Below are 17,582 nucleotides of genomic sequence, written 5' to 3' on the forward strand. Positions count from 1 at the left end.
TGACCAGTGGTAATACAGTGGATAGTGTAAACATGGGACACCAAGGATCCATTTGAAATCCTGAAGCTGCCTGCTTGTGTGGGATCATCGACATGATCGCTGGCTTGAAGCCCAAGGTTGCTGGCTTGAGCAAGGGGTCACTGGCCCAGCTGGAGCCCCCTGGTCAAGGCACATATGAGAAGCAATCAATGAACAACTGAAGCGCCACAACTATGAGTTGGTCCTTCTCATCTCTCTCCCTTCCTGTCTGTCTCTCTCAAAAAAAGGAAGAAGAAACAGAAATAACATTACAAAACAGTATTATCTTGAATTTTATTATGGGAAGCAAAAATCTTTAAATAAGGCTTAAATTTGTAAAGAAGCTTAATAATAATTGTGTAAAAAATAATTACACTTTCTTGAATTTTGTCAGGCAAAATTTTCCTCTCTTAAGAAAATATTCTTGACCTATGTTGGTGCAGTGGATAAAGAACCAACCTGGGATACTGAGGTTGCTGGTTCGAAGCCCCAAGCTTGCCCAGTCAAGGCACATACAAGAAGCAACTACTACAAGTTGACGCTTCCCGTTCCTCCCCCACCCCCATTTTTCTCTCTCCCTCTCTCTCTCTCCCTTCTCTCCAAAATATCAACAAATAAAATCTTAATAAAAAAAAGTATTCTTTTCATTTGATGTAAAGGGAAGATTATTTTCATCTATAAAATTTTAAAATTAAAAAAAATCAAAATTAAATTCAATATATAAAAAAAAGTTTCTGGTCAAGGCACATATGGGAGTTGATGCTTTCTGCTCCTCCCCCTTCTCTCTCTCTCTGTGTGTGTCTCTCTCTCTGTCTCCTCTCTCTAAAATGAATAAATAAAATCTAAAAAAAAAGTTTCTTTGAAATTCTTGAACATACTTTTATTAAAAATCTAAGCATTAGCTCTGTTCGGTCTCCAGTTTTAGTATCCATAGTCTGAGGAACATGAGTTATGATGATATAGGCATTGTAACAAAATTCCATGAAGCAAGAAAAAAAAATCTAATTTATTAGACCTATATGTGAAACAATCAGTGTTTAGATGTGCACTTCAAAAGATACTGCTTGTGAAAAATATAGTATAAGAAATCCAATTACAAATTTGGAGTTATAAAAAATATTTATAGCCTGACCAGGCGGTGGCTCGGTGGATAGAGCGTCAGACTGGGATGCCGAGGACCCAGGTTCGAGACCCCAAGGTCGCCAGCTTGAACGTGGGCTCATCTGGTTTGAGCAAAAGCTCACCAACTTGGACCCAAGGTTGCTGGCTCGAGCAAGGGGTTACTCGGTCTGCTGAAGGCCCGCGGTCAAGGCACATATGAGAAAGCAATCAATGAACAACTAAGGTGTCGCAATGCGCAACGAAAAACTAATGATTGATGCTTCTCATCTCTCCATTCCTGTCTGTCTGTCCCTGTCTATCCCTCTCTCTGACTCTCTCTCTGTCTCTGTTAAAAATAAATAAATAAATAAATTTACTTCTTTATTAAAAAAAAATATTTATAGACTTTCACTTGAATCATAGCTGAAATTTAAATATTTTCTGTATACAGCTTTGTATCACAAGTCAATCAGGCTTTTCAACTTCTTACTAAAGTGTATTTGTGTCTGGCCTGTGGTAGTGCAGTGGACAGAGAGAGCACTGACCTGGAATGCTGAGGTTGCTGGTTCGAAACCCTGGGCTTGCCCGGTCAAGGCACATATGACAAGCAAGCAATGAACAACTAAAGTGAAGCAATTATGAGCTGATACTTCTCCCCATTCCCTGCTCTCTCTCTGTAAAATCAATAAATAAAATCTTCAAAAAAAATTAAGTGTATTTATTACTTTTCATTTTTTATTGAATTGAATTTATTCAGGTGACATTGGTTCACAAAACTACACAGGTTTCAAGTGTGCAACTCAACTAAACATCTGTACCCTGTATTGTGTGCCTATACCCCCATTCAAAATCTCTTTCTATCTCCATTTTCTCTTGCTCTGTCCACCTGCACCTAACCCCTACCGCCCTATCTCTCTGGCTATCACTGTTATCTGTGTCTATGTGATATGTATATTTGTTTTTTGGCCAATCCCTCAACTTTTCATCTAGCTCTTCTCCCTTCTCTGACAGCTGTCTGTCTGTTCCATGTGTCCATGCTTCTGTTTCTATTTGGTTTGTTAGTTTATTCATTAGATTTCACATTTGAGTGAAATCATATGGTACTTGTCTTTCTGACTGGCTTATTTCACTTAGCATAATAATCTCCAGGTTCATCTATTCTATCACAAAATTCCCTTCTTTTAATGGAAGTATAATATTCCATTGTATGAATGTACTACAGCTTTTTATCCATCTTCTAGTGATGGGCACTTGGGTTGTTTCCAGATCTTGACTATTGTAAATAATGCTGCAATAAACATAGGGGTTCATATAGTCATTCGAATTAGTGTTGCAGGATTCTTAGGATACATTCCTAGAAGTGGGATAGATAGGTCAAAAGGCAGATACACCTTTAATTTTTTGAGGCAATGCCATACAGTTCTCCACAGTGGCTACACAAGTTTGCATTACCAACAATAGTACATGAGGGTTCCCTTTTCTCCACAGCCTTGCCAGCACTTGTTGTATGTTGATTTATTGATGATAGCCATTCTGACAGGTGTGAGGTGGTACCTCACAGTGGTTTTAATCTGTGTCTCTCTGATGATTAGAAGTATCTATTCAGGTCCTTTGCCCATTTTTAAATTGGATTGTTTGCCTTCCTGGTGTTGAGTTGTATACATCTTTACATATTTTGGAAACTAACCCCTTATCAGATGTACTGTATCATTGTCAAATATGTCCTCCCATACAGTGGGTTCTCTTTAGATTTTGTTGATTTCTTTTGCTGTGCAAAAAGCTTTTAAGTTTGATGTAGCTGTATTTGTTTATTTTTTCCTTTGTTTCCCTTGCCCTAGGAGATATATCAGCAAAAATATTACTACAAGAGGTTTGAAATTTTACTGCCTGTTTTTTTCTTCTAGGATTATCAGTTCATGACTTACATTTGTCTTTTATTCACTTTGAGTTTATTCTTAGTAGCTATTTTTAACAAAGAGAATTATCACTTCATAAGAATGCAAGAATAAGCAGAGATTAACAGAACCACCCAAAGATACATATGAACTGAAGCCTATAGGTTCCCTCAGTAGGTAGGTAACTAACTTGTGAAACTTTAGTTATCATAGCTTAAATTTGTGGCTCAGGACAATCTCGTACTGCTACCCATCACAGACTTTCTAGGTTACTATGAAGAGTTAAAACTTTTATATTCACTCTGAAAATTCCAAAGGTCTAATTATACATGGTTAAAATTGATTATATGAGAAATGATTAACTTAGTAAGATTCACACACTGCAAGACACTAAATGGAACTATAGATAAAGAACACTTTTAGATCTATATATCTTTACAGAACTTCTTATAACACAAGCATACCTTGGCTTTCTGCAGTGGTGCCATACGACAACATAATACAGCTGAACAATTTCTGCAGACATCCATAAATAGCTTTTCATGCTCCCTGAGTGCAAGAGATAAACTGGTCCCATCAACCACCAGACCATGCTGAATCACATGATCCTCTGTAATTCTAAAACAGAAAACAATTACAACTTCTGTAAGATACTTTAAAGTCACATTATTTATACTCACTTGGTAAACAAGATTCTTACAGAAAGATAAAACATTCATTTACAGACTTTACTATTATGTAACTGATATGTCAGGGAACAAACTAAATTGTATTGAAATTAAGATTAAGTAGAACTGAGAGTGACTTATGTAATAAATAAAACAGATGATATTCAATTTTACAATGAACTAATAATACTTAGATACAGTAACTATATTTTCTAAATGTGAACTATAACATATAACCTGAGTGTATTCTCTAAGATTGTGAATATAAAGTCTTTCAAAAATAAAAACATTGTTATATTCAGTAAATCATAATCTAAAAAAATTTAAAAAGTATTCAGGAAAATTCATGAGCTAAATTATGTATAAGTGGGAAGCAAAAGAAAGAAGGAATCATAACTGTTCTTGATATTAACTCCTACAATGGACTGCAACACTAGATATTACTATAGTGAAACATGGATAACACTTCCTTTGTGGGCATATGTTATGAGCACAACTCAGAGTATGGTCTGATTACTGGCAGCTGGGCCAATTATTTGTTGCCAGGAAGAAATAAGAAACTTGCATCAGTATGTAAATCAACTACATTGCCAAACACATTATTTTGTTACACTGTTTCTCCCTACTCCCATTTGGTAATAAAATTGTCTTGATGAAAAAAGCAGTGCATAGATTTACATTCTGGTTCAAGCTCCTTTATGCTGTTTAAGGCCAGCACTCAAAGTAGCATTGTGCTACATCCACAACAAGAACACTGGCCCTGGCCGGTTGGCTCAGTGGTAGAGCGTCAGCCTGGCATGCAGGAGTCCCGGGTTCGATTCCCGGCCAGGGCACATAGAAGAAGTGCCCATCTGCTTCTCCACCCCTCCCCCTCTCCTCCTCTCTGTCTCTCTCTTCCCCTCCTGCAGCCGAGGCTCCATTGGAGCAAAAGATGGCCCGGGCACTGGGGATGGCTCCTTAGCCTCTGCCCCAGGCGCTAGAGTGGCTCTGGTCGCGACAGAGTGACGCCCCGGATGGGCAGAGCATCGGCTCCTGTGGGCTTGCCGGGTGGATCCCGGTAGGGTGCATGCGGGAGTCTGACTGCCTCCCCGTTTCCAGCTTCAGAAAAATACAAAACAAACAAACAAAAAACCCAGAACACTATTGGTCCTGGCTGGTAGCTCAGCAGTGGATAGCGCCTTGGCCCAGTGTATGGATGTCCCAGTTTCAATTCCCAGTCAGGGCACACAGGAGAGGCAACCAGCTGCTTCTCTCTGCCTCCCTTCTTCTCACTCTCTCCCTTTTCCCCTCCCGCAGGCAGTGGCTCAATTGGTTCGAGCAAGCGTGGTCCTGGGCACAGAGGATGGCTCAGCTGGTCTGAGTATATCAGCCTCAGGAGCTATAAATAGCTCGGATAACCCCAGATGGAGTTGCCAGGGAGATCTGTTGGGGAGCATGCGGGAGGGAGGTCTGCCTCATTATCTCCCCTAGTCTCACCTAAAACAAAGAACAATACACTATAGTTGACCACTGGGTTTACAATATAGCACATTGTTACTGAGAAATATCCCTCCATTTTAACTTTATTTTTTCTCCAGTTCTATTGAGATAATGACATATAACACATGTAAGTTTAAGGTGTGCCACGTGATTTGATATACATACATATTGTGAAATGATTACCATAATAAAGTTAGTGAACAACTCCATTTCCTCATAATTACCATTTATTTTGTGTGTGGTGATAACATTTATGGTCTACTCTTAACAACTTTCCAATATATAATACAGTAATGTTAATTCTAGTCACCAGCTGTAAATTACATCCCCAGAACTAATTCATCTTATATATAAACTGGAAGTCTGTATCCTTTGAGCATCACCTCCCCATTTCCTCACATCCCAGCCCCTGGGAACTACTATTCTTCTATTTCTTTGAGTTCTACTTTTTGAGATTCCACATCTAAGTATTTGTCTTTCTCTGAATTATTTCTCTTAGCATAATGCCTCAAGATCCATCCATTTCATGTGACTAGTGGTGGTACAGTGGATAAAGAGTCAACATGAAACACTGAGGTCCCAGGTTTGAAACCCTGAGGCCACTGGCTTGAGCATGGGGTTGCTGGCTTAGCTTGAGCCCCTGGTCTAGGCACATATGAGAAGCAACCAATGAACAACTAAAGTGAAGCAACTATGAGTTGATGCTTCTCACTCACTCTCCTCTCCTCCCACCTCTCAAAATCAATTAGAAAAAGAAAGAAAAATATGAACAAGGACTGAAAAATAAAATCCATCCATTTTGTCACAAAAGGCAGAATTTCCTTCTTTTCATGGCTGAATATTCCTTTGTAAACAGGCGTGGTCAAAAATAGGTTTACAGTTGTGAGTACACAAGTTTATTCTTGTATTATTGTTTATTGTATTACTATTATTAATCTACTTTTGCCTACCCCTGTATATACACACTACATTTTCTTTAGCCACTGATAAATCAATGGACATTATGGCTATTTTCATTCTTGCCTATTGAGAACAATGCTGCAATAAACATGAGGGTGAAGGTACATCATCAAGATAGCGATTTCATTTCCTTTGGATATATGACCAGAAGTGAGATTGCTAGATATGGTAGGTCTATTTTTAACTTTTTGAGGAACCTTCATACTATTTTTCATAATGGCTTTACCTTCCATTTTAAAATAAGAAGTGAAAAGAGTATTAAGTGAGCAATAATCTATGAAAACTAAATAGTATATAAATAGATTTTTAGTTCTATAATAGTAAAAAAAACTTTTATAAGGTAAAATGTTCTTCACAGCGTATGCCTAATCATCACGGTGTTGCACTGTAACTGATAAGTAGTAAACAATTAACTTTTACAACATAAACTAAAAAGTGTTTTTTTCTTTTATTTATTAATTCTCCCAATACCTGAAATAAGCATCTACATTGACTGTTTTTCCTCCCTATTGGGGAAACCTTATTTAGCAATTTGTTCTTTCTCCAGTGTTCAGCCTAAGTACTGTCTGAGCAGAAGGGGTAACAGCCAGAAGAGAGACAGATCAGATCAGTGTTCCTAGAGAACCTTCCCAAGGCACCCGGAACTGGTTTTCCTCTGGAAAGGCTTTAGAAATCAGCCTATTATCTCACAATCTATGGGATAATATTTATGAAATGTGGAAAAGCTCCTCACAGTTCTGGCAGACAGTAGGTAGCATGTGCTCACTTCTGTAGCTTTATGCCTCAGTACTTCCCATACCTTTACCTCTCCCATCTATTCAATTCTATGGTTGTACTTAACTAGGACCAATTCTTCGAACGAGCCTCTCTCAGCCTGGGGATCTGCATACAATTTGCTGCTTGGTGTCACTCTCTGACCAGTTAATAACAGTTCGTCTCTCTGGAGACAACACAGTCATGGTGTTTCCACACAGCTCTGTGTCTAGGCTAACCTTCCCTCTTCTGTTACCCACAGCTTTCTGTTCTTGCCTCAATTACACTTGAGTTGTGATAGGTCTGTATTTACTTCCGTTCTTCCTATACACTGTAAGTATTCTGAGAGTAAACAATATATAAACAAACACCTAAAGGACTGTGTGTTCCAAATGTCTAGTTGGGAGACATCAATATATGTTTGTGAAGAAATGCATATATAAAACTAAAAATTTTTTTCTTTTGTTTAAGACTTTATTCATTTTAGAGAGGGGGGAGAGAGAAGGAGAGAGAGAGAGAGAGAGAGAGAGAGAGAGAGAGAGAGAAGTAGGGGAGAAGCAGAAAGCATCAACTCCCATATGTGCCTTGACTGGGCAAGCCCAGGGTTTCGAACTGGCGACCTCAGAGTTCCAGGTTGATGCTTTATCCACTGTACCACCACAGGTCAGGCCTAAACTAAAAATTTCAAAGGTATGAATTCTTTGTTCCACCCAAAATTTTTAGAATTTATACTTCCTGAAAGTATCAATGACTCATATGATTTTCTCAGGAATGTATTCTACCAAAAAGATAGTATCTCTAAAATGTAATATAAATCTCACATAGCAAGACAAAAATTTATTTTAAGGTACAGTCTTCACTTTATAATACAGCTTCTTTATAAGAAGGGAAATGAATAATGTCCATGATCTTAAGTTCATTTAAAGTTTATATCTATAGAAGACTTAAAGAAAATATTCTAAACTACAAATAATTATCTTTGGATGGTTGTATTATATTAACCATCATATTTTCTTTATCATTTCCAGTATTTTTAAAATAGACATTACTATTATAATCAGGAATAACATTTTAGAAGGAATATAGTGTAAAGTAAATGATTCTGAGCAATTATTTTCTGATTTAGGAAGTTCTCCATAACATTATAGCACCTAAATTAATTAAGCAGCCACAATGATGCTCTCAAACTGTAGTATAACTACCTAGATTAATCAACTTATTTATTTATCTATCTATTTATTTATTTATTTATTGTATTTTTCTGAAGTTGGAAACGGGGAGGCAGTCAGACAGGCTCCCACATGTGCCCAACCGGGATCCACCTAACATGCCCACCAAGGGGCATTGCTCTGTTGCGACCAGAGCCATCCTAGCGCCTGAGGCAGAGGCCATGGAGCCATCCTCAGCGCCCGGGCCATCTTTGCTCCAATGGAGCCTTGGCTGCTGGAGGGGAAGAGAGAGACAGAGAGGAAGGAGAGGGGGAGGGGTGGAAAAGCAGATGGGTGCTTCTCCTGTGTGCCCTGGCTGGGAATCGAACCCGGGACTCCTGCACGCCAGGCCGATGCTCTACCACTGAGCAAATCAGCCAGGGCTTAATCAACTTTTTTAACTCAAGCAAATAAACCTCTGAGAATTGTACTGTCTCTTTAGCAGCGGTTCTCAATCTGTGGGTCGCGACCCCGGCGGGAGTCGAACGACCAAAACACAGGGGTCGCCTAAAGCCATTGGAAATACATATTTTATTTGAAAATGTATTGTATAATAAATATGTATTTCCGGCTTTAGGCGACCCCTGTGTTTTGGTCGTTCGACCCCCGCCGGGGTCGTGGCCCACAGGTTGAGAGCCGCTGCTTTAGAACATCCTTAAATAAATTTTTCTTTGATGAAATCCTGAGCTAGTACCACATCAATGCCTGTATAGTGAACATAAATAAAGCACTGAGTGTAAATTGACATCTGTGCAACTGTCTTTTCGCATGTTTTTCCAAGCTAATGTCACAAGACTGCAAATGATGGGCATCTTTAGGAGACCTAAATAGCTACATATAAGCAATCTTAGTCTTATATTGAAGCACTCATTAAATTATTGTGGAAAAATCAAACTGAATTAAATGGGGCCTCCTAAATAAAGCTTATTTGCCTATTAAAAAACAGATTTAGAAAAAAAGAGAATGACTTTAGAGTGCAAATACTTGTGAAATTTTCTTTGACTAGTCGAGTGCAGACTGATTTCCAATTTGGTCATGTGAACTACATCAGGAGTTGCCAAATGTTTTTTGTAAAAGGCCAGAAGTAAATATTTCAGTCTTAGGTGCTGTGGGCCAAGAGGCTAAATTGAGGATATTATGTAGGTACTTAAAAGTAAAAAAAAAGACAAGAGAAATTTTAACAAAATTTTAAAAGTAAAAATTAGAATAATAACTGATTATAATTTTTAAAAATAATACAAGTGTACTAATGAGAAAATGGAAAGCACTTTTGCAGGGGTGGGAAGGAATAACATTTTGCTTAATTGGTGTTTAATGTTCCCTATCATCAAAATCAACTGTAAATGTCCATCTGTTAACACTGATTCTGTAATAAAAGTTTACATTTTAATACAACAATCTGTAATGAGATTTTATATTTCATCTTTGAATTTGCATATTAAAGTGTCGCTGAATAATAAATACAATGCTGTCTTTGTATCAAATTTGATAAAATAACATTCTACTGTTTTTTAAAAATCATATTAAAAAGTCCATTTTTCTTGTTTGGAGATGGATAAATACTGATAATTAAAATATAGTAAAATGTCATATGGCAATACGTGTGGCCCTCAAGACACTATCAAGTTACATTGTGTCACTGTGGCTTGCAGCGTATCAAGCAGCATTGAAAAATGAGATAAGTGCTTTATAAGGTGTCTGTTGTAACTACTCAACTGTGCTATTATAGTGTAAATGTCTTCATCAATGATATGTAAATAAATAAATGTGGCTGTGTTCCAATAAAATATTATTTACAGGCAACAAAATATGAATTCCATAATTTTCATAATATAAAATATTTTTCTTTGGATTCTTTTTCATACATCAAATAACAAAAATTATTTTGAGCTCCTGGGCTATAAAAAATAAGCAGTGACCATATTTGCTTACACCTCAACTCTGTGCTCCAGATAATTACATTCTTACCTTCTGGCAAGCTGCCTCAACTGTTCAGCACATTCACTGTCTGATTTCTGGTTTATAAGTTCAAGGATATTCATGGTTCTGTGAAAATGTCCACATGATAAACTCACACTAACAGCTGTTTCATGTTTATCTCCAGTAAGTACCCATACTTTGATACCAGCCATTCTCAAAGCTTCAATAGTTTCTCGAACTTTATCTTGTAATCTAAAAAGAAACAAAATTAGCAGTAGGAAGTACTTTTCTGATTTTATATTACATATAAATCACATAATGAGAAAGGTAAATTCAGGACTTCTTGACTTAGGAATGTTACAGTAACATTCCGGTCAGTAACATAAATGAAATTTTTTCTCATTAGGGAGGAAATAGGAACCAAATCAGTGATGTAGTGAACAAAATCTACAACCTCGTATTTTAAGAATATGTTTTCAAAGTTGATTTTTATAGAATCAATTTAAGCATATGGTCTACATACCTCTACTTTATTAGAAAGTCTTAAATTTCAAATTATAAGTTTTTCTCTTTTTCTGATAAGGAAATCCTCATTTCAGCAGTTAAAAAATTAGACTGTGAACAATAAAAGACTACCTAACCTCAGCTAGGTCTCAGAAATGTCATGAGGATAACTAAAAATGAAATGAAAACCTAGATTACAAACAGAACAAAATAAAAAACCGCAAACATACACAGATCTAAGCTGTACAGAAAAATATAACAGGATAATTTTGTAGAATTCAATTTAATTCAAAGAATTCAATTTAACTCAAGAAACACACATGAAAATTGATGCTGGGAACAAATCATAAATCAGGGGTCCCCAAACTTTTACACAGGGGGCCAGTTCACTGTCCGTCAGACCGTTAGAGGGCCGGACTATAAAAAAAACTATGAACAAATCCCTATGCACACTGCACATATCTTATTTTAAAGTAAAAAAACAAAACGGGAACAAATACAATATTTAAAATAAAAAACAAGTAAATTTAAATCAACAAACTGACCAGTATTTCAATGGGGACTATGGGCCTGCTTTTGGCTAATGAGATGGTCAATGTGCTCCTCTCACTGACCATCAATGAAAGAGGTGCCCCTTCCGTAAGTGTGGTGGGGGCTGTATGCAGCCCGCAGGCCATAGTTTGGGGACCCCTGCCATAAATGAACCTCAAGTAACTGAAAGGCTAACAGAGAAAAAAAAGTTTAAATAAATAATTATCATATACTGCCATCAGGACAACACAGATCTATACAACATGGAAGATCTTTTTAAATCCTGTTAGAAGTAAAGAAAGGTCTTACTAGAGTAGGGGTAATAGCTGAACTATACTTTAGAAATAGATATTCACAAATGGGAAAAGGAAGAATAATCAGGAAGAAGGCAGACTTGCCAAGGAATAAAGCCATAAAATAGAATAGTTTTTACTACTGAAGTATAAAATTAAAGGATGTAGTGGTAGGAAGTGAGGCTGGAGAATTAAGCAGGTGCTTGAAGTCTTTATATGGCATACACTGAGTAGTATCCTAAAAATTGAAGTCTATGGGAAAAATTATACATAGCTGGATTCTTTCATCTATTTCAGATACCTGGCTAGAAAAAAAAGCATACATACTAAGTGGGCAAAAAAGGTTTTAACCTCTATTTTGATGTTAAATATATTATTATAGGATGTTAATAAATAAAATTTGTCATAAATTAAAAACAGTTGGCTAAAAAAATTCTTGAGAGAAAAATGATATTTTCTATTTATTGGATACTTACCTGTCTTCTACTGCTGTAGCTCCAAGTAATATTAGGTCTTTCTCTATGAACTGGAAGACATTTGCCAATTTCTCTTCCCGTAGCTGCAAGGCAGTTCTGGCTTCAAATAGGCGTCTATCTATCACTTCATACTCTTCAGATGTCAACTGTCTATAGGCCATACACAGAGTTCTTAGCCCTTTCTAATCAGAAAAATTAAAGACAAAAATTAAACAAAAATATCTAATGGGGAATCAAGAAGTCATTGAAGTAAAACTGAGGACCCCAGTACTAAAAATCAATTACAAATAATTAAAAAAGTATTATCACTAAGTGATAGAAAAATAAATGAAATGTAATGAATTCTACTGATCTGAGTTATGGGACACATACTATAATAACTCTTTCAATTTCTGATGAGTTCTTAAAATGTTGCTCAAACAATTAAGGTCACTGAATTGTAAAACATATCTTAGAGAATAGACAGGCTCATAAGATAATCTTACTTGTGGTTTTAAAACTGTTTTACATGGAAAGCCAGAAAGTTCCATAATGGTACCTTCACAATTGTCAAGAGAGAGGCAGCCCCAGGTTCTGCTTCCCTGCTCTAACCATTAAAAAGGGGACCAGTACTTCCTGAGAGTTTATGGTATAACAAATTTGCAATTCAAATAAAGAAGTCTACAAGGTGGTCATTATCAAACTATACTTTCTAGAGCTACTGAAGGATTTAAAATTGTATCATTACATCTGCACTGGTGAATTGGAATTACACAAAACTTAAAAATATGTCTCTGACTTTGTGATTCTGTTGGGTTTAAAGTTTTCCTATGGTGTTAATATCTGAAAGTTGACATTTAAATCTAAAAGCTTATAAAAATCTCCTTTTCTTGCTATATATTTCCTCTGAAAAAACCCAAAGTAAATGTTCTAGTAACAGAACTTGGCAAGGTGGATTTAAAATACTATTTAGCAGATTTCTAAATATTGGCATTCCTTGATTTATAAATGACCCACACCTATACATAACTGTTTCTCTTAAATAACAGTTAAGGGACTATGAGGTTTATTAATAAGAACTTAATTAGTCAATTCTATCACAAACATTTATTAAGTGCCTACTATGTGCCAACACTGTTAGGAATATTAACAAGATAATAAGGTAGAACATTATCTTTGTTCTCATGGATGTTATAGTGTGGGTAGAATAACCAGATCGTAAACAATTAGGGAACCAGTAATGGGAGAAAAAGAAACCACAAGGGAGGCAGTTGAGCAGACATAAGTATATAGCATACATTTACAGAAATGCAGAAATGAGAGATCATGAGGTCCTAAGGTTGAGAGAGCTGCTTAATAATTTTCCTGTTCACATAAATTTGGCACTTTAGCACTTTGTTTCTATAAGATTCTTGTACACGCTTTTCTTGAGACATACTTCATATACCATAAAATTCACTCTTAAAGAGAATAATTCACTAGTTTTCAGTGAATTGAAGAATTGTGTGTAATTATTTTTAGTATTTAATTCCAGAACACCTGTATCACACCCAAAAAAATCCCACATCCATTAGCAGACACACCTTTTCCCCCTTCCTCCAGACGATAGCAACTGTTATGAATTTATAAATGTACTATGTGACCTTTTGTGACTAGCTTCTTTCACTCAGCAAAATCTCTGCAAGGTTCACCTGTGTTGTAGCATATTATCAGTCCTTCATTTCTTTCAATGGCCAAATAATAGTCTTAAACTACAATATTTAATTCATTTATCAGTTGATAGACATTTGGATGTTTCTACTTTTTTTTTTTGGCTAGCAGGGGTAATGCTGCTGAGAACAGTTGTATACAAGTCTATATGTACACATATGTTGTCAATTCTTTTGGGAGTATACGAAGGAGTGAAATTGCTGGATCATATAGTATAGTCTATGTTCTATGAGAAACTGCAAAACTATTTTCTAAAGTGGCTGTCTGTATGTATTTATATTCCTACCACCAATGTACAATGGTTCTGACTTCTCTATATCCTTCGGATTCCCTTGTATTCTTTTAGTAATCCTCCTGTTTCTTATATAGTAATTTGGTCCTCGTAGCTAGAAGTGTCCTGACTGTAACAGGTTCAAAGAGAAGACACATTTTGGCAGGTTAAAAGTCAATTTTTAATCAAAGACTATGGAACCAACACAGTTCTACAGTTTTTCGTATATCAATGAAAAAATAAAACCCCAAATCTTTCAAATATATAAAACTCATTCAGAGTTTTTAAATCATAGAAATATTCACTCACCAAAGCAAATTCATCCACATGAATTCTGGTTTTTTCTATTTCTCCACCTATACATTTAGGGAGAATTGATGATTCAGCTCCTTTAGCAAATAAAAACTTCTCACCTAAAAATAAAAATGAGTTATCAAGGTCTTAATATTATATGAATAAAAATTCATAAAAGTTTAGGTTGGTTACCTGAAGGTGCCTGAACAATTACACTCATTCTCCTACGATCTGAATCAAATTCCAGAATATGAAGCAGTTTGTACCTAATAAAAAACAAATTACACAAGGCTTTACTTTTTTGAATGTTAATATTAAGAATCCTTACAATCTATAAAAGATAAAATTGCTTAATTTAGAACAAGAAATTAACCTCTAAACAATACAAGATAGAAATAGAAGGACCATTTATTGAGTACTTACCAAATGCCATGCACTTTATATCTTATGTCCTTTAATACCCATGAGAACCAAAGGAGGTAGGTCTTACCTTTTTTTTTTTTTTTAAGTGAGAACTATTCAATTCAGAAAGATTAAGTAATTTGCTTACAGTCAAATCAGTTTGTGGGTGGCAGAGCAAGGACTGGAATCCAGATCTGCCCAGCTCCAAGTCTTTCTCATTAAAAAAGGTGACTGATTCTCAACTCTTTTCTGCCCAAACACACATGAGAAATACAGTGCGTCGTAAAGTCATGGTGCACTTTTGACCGGTCACAGGAAAGCAACAAAAGACGACAGAAATGTGAAATCTGCACCAAATAAAAGGAAACTCTCCCAGTTTCATACCTATTCAGTGCAGTTTGATGTGGGCTCACACAGATTTTTTAGGGCTCCTTAGGTAGCAATGACTGATGGCCTACCAGAACGGGGTTTCTCCACCAAACTGCCGGTTTCCTTCAACTGCTTAACCCACTGAGTAATGTTATTCCTATGTGATGGCACTTCGTTATAAATGCGCCAATATTCACGTTACACTTTGACACGGATTCAAATTTAGCAAGCCACAGAACACACTGAACTTTCCTCTGTACCGTCCACATCTCGACTGGCATGGCCCTGGGCTGCTCCGCTGTATACACGGTGTTACGTCATCATCACCATGACTTTACGGACACACTGTACAACACACTCACATGAGTAACAGAGGCTCATTATGGCAGTGATTCTGAACCCGGGACAGAATATATACGTATAAGTGGGGGAACAAATGACTTTCTAAGGGGCTGTAAACGGATTTGTGTGGATGGGTCAGGTGTGGATTGAAAAATCTTCTATAAGAATTTATACAATGATGTACATATGCAATGCTTTGCCCATCTCAAAGAAAAACACTCATTGGAATGATGGCTTATGTGACAGAATGTGCTAGAGAGGCTCCCATATGAAAGTAACCAAAGAGTAAGCTCTACTTAGTTTGGAAAAGCATAGTTCAAAAATGCACAACTGGAGTTAACTGAAATTAATAAACCCATGAAAGAAAGATCTAACAATAATAAGAATGAGCTAATTTATTATGCAGTGGAAATAAGATAGCTGTTCTTTAATGTTTAAAAGATAAAATCATAGAAAATATAAGAAAGTTTTTCTTCATTAGTAAGAAACTTACAAAACTCATTACCTCAGGAGTGTGTAAAAATAAACATAAAAATAAATTCAAGAAACATTAAGCTAAAATACAGATGAAGATTCAGAGCAGAATACTGTTATTGCTATGATGAGATACAATGTAATAATAACATTATTTAGTAAACTTTTTCTGTAAAGGGCCAGATATTAAATATTTTAGGTGTTGAATAACATATATAATTTCTGTTGCATATTCTTTTTTTTGTAAACAAATGTAATGTCATTTGTGGGCTATACAAAAACAGGCTATAAGCCAGATCTTACCCATGGGCCACAATTTACCTATATCTGTCCCATATTAAGTGCTTGATACAGCTAGTGTTCGACTTACGACCACAATTGGTTCCGACAGACCGGTCATAACACAATTTGGTTTTAAGTTGAACAGGCTATATGTATAGCACTCTGAAATGATGTTATAAAAATCTTTTAAAGAAAGCCTCTTCAATAAATGGTGCTGGGAAAACTGGAAAGCCACATGCAAAAGAATGAAACTGGACTACAGTCTCTCCCCCTGTACAAAAATTAACTCAAAATGGATCAAAGATCTAAACATAAGACCTGAAACAATTAAGTACATAGAAGAAGACATAGGTACTCAACTCATGGACCTGGGTTTTAAAGAGCATTTTATGAATTTGACTCCAATGGCAAGAGAAGTGAAGGCAAAAATTAATGAATGGGACTACATCAGACTAAGAAGTTTTTGCTCAGCAAGGGAAACTGATAACAAAATAAACAGAAAGCCAACTAAATGGGAAATGATATTTTCAAACAACAGCTCAGATAAGGGCCTAATATCCAAAATATACAAAGAACTCATAAAACTCAACAACAAACAAACAAACAATCCAATAAAAAAATGGGAAGAGGATATGAATAGACACTTCTCCCAGGAAGAAATACAAATGGCCAACAGATATATGAAAAGATGCTCATCTTCTTTAGCTATTAGAGAAATGCAAATCAAAACGGCAATGAGATACCACCTCACACCTGTTCGATTAGCTGTTATTAGCAAGTCAGGTAATAGCAAATGTTGGAGAGGCTGTGGAGAAAAAGGAACCCTCATACACTGTTGGTGGGAATGTAAAGTAGTACAACCATTATGGAAGAAAGTATGGTGGTTCCTCAAAAAACTGAAAATAGAACTACCTTATGACCCAGCAATCCCTCTACTGGGTATATATCCCCAAAACTCAGAAACATTGATACGTAAAGACACATGCAGCCCCATGTTTATTGCAGCATTGTTCACAGTGGCCAGGACATGGAAACAACCAAAAAGCCCATCAATAGATGACTGGATAAAGAAGATGTGGCACATATACACTATGGAATACTACTCAGCCATAAGAAATGATGACATCGGAACATTTACAGCAAAATGGTGGGATCTTGATAACATGATACGAAGCGAAATAAGTAAATCAGAAAAAAACAGGAACTGTATTATTCCATACGTAGGTGGGACATAATAGTGAAACTAAGAGACATTGATAAGAGTGTGGTGGTTACGGGGGGGAGGGGGGAATGGGAGAGGGATAGGGGGTGGGAGGGGCACAAAGAAAACAAGATAGAAGGTGACAGAGGATAATCTGACTTTGGGTGGTGGGTATGCAACATAATTGAACGACAAGATAACCTGGACTTGTTATCTTTGAATATATGTATCCTGATTTATTGATGTCACCCCATTAAAAAAATAAAATTATAAAAAAAAAAACAAAAAAAAACAAAAAACCTTTATATATATAAATATGTAAAAAAAAAAAAAATCTTTTAAGATTTTTATCATAATTTTCTTTCATTATTGTTATATATCATAATTTTCTTTGTTCATTTTGTATCATCCCTACACCATTTTGTTTCTTTTTACATTCGTCAGGTTTAAGT

The 17,582-nt window shown here is 36.1% G+C and overlaps 1 protein-coding gene across 5 annotated transcripts in view; it reads right to left on the reverse strand.

Annotated features, from left to right (window-relative positions):
* ATP11B (ATPase phospholipid transporting 11B (putative)) overlaps positions 1-17,582 on the reverse strand; it is a 138,826-nt gene that overhangs the window by 45,255 nt on the left and 75,989 nt on the right. For all 5 annotated transcript variants that reach the window (XM_066241603.1, XM_066241600.1, XM_066241601.1 and 2 more), the window contains 5 exons: positions 14,253-14,326; positions 14,076-14,179; positions 11,807-11,988; positions 10,051-10,254; positions 3,479-3,632 (listed from right to left, as the gene is read on the reverse strand). In XM_066241603.1, the coding sequence (XP_066097700.1) occupies positions 3,479-3,632; positions 10,051-10,254; positions 11,807-11,988; positions 14,076-14,179; positions 14,253-14,326 (718 nt within the window). The remainder of the gene's footprint in view (positions 1-3,478; positions 3,633-10,050; positions 10,255-11,806; positions 11,989-14,075; positions 14,180-14,252; positions 14,327-17,582) is intronic.

This window comes from Saccopteryx bilineata, chromosome 8, assembly GCF_036850765.1.
Source record: "Saccopteryx bilineata isolate mSacBil1 chromosome 8, mSacBil1_pri_phased_curated, whole genome shotgun sequence".
Classification (NCBI taxonomy): Eukaryota; Metazoa; Chordata; class Mammalia; order Chiroptera; family Emballonuridae; genus Saccopteryx; species Saccopteryx bilineata.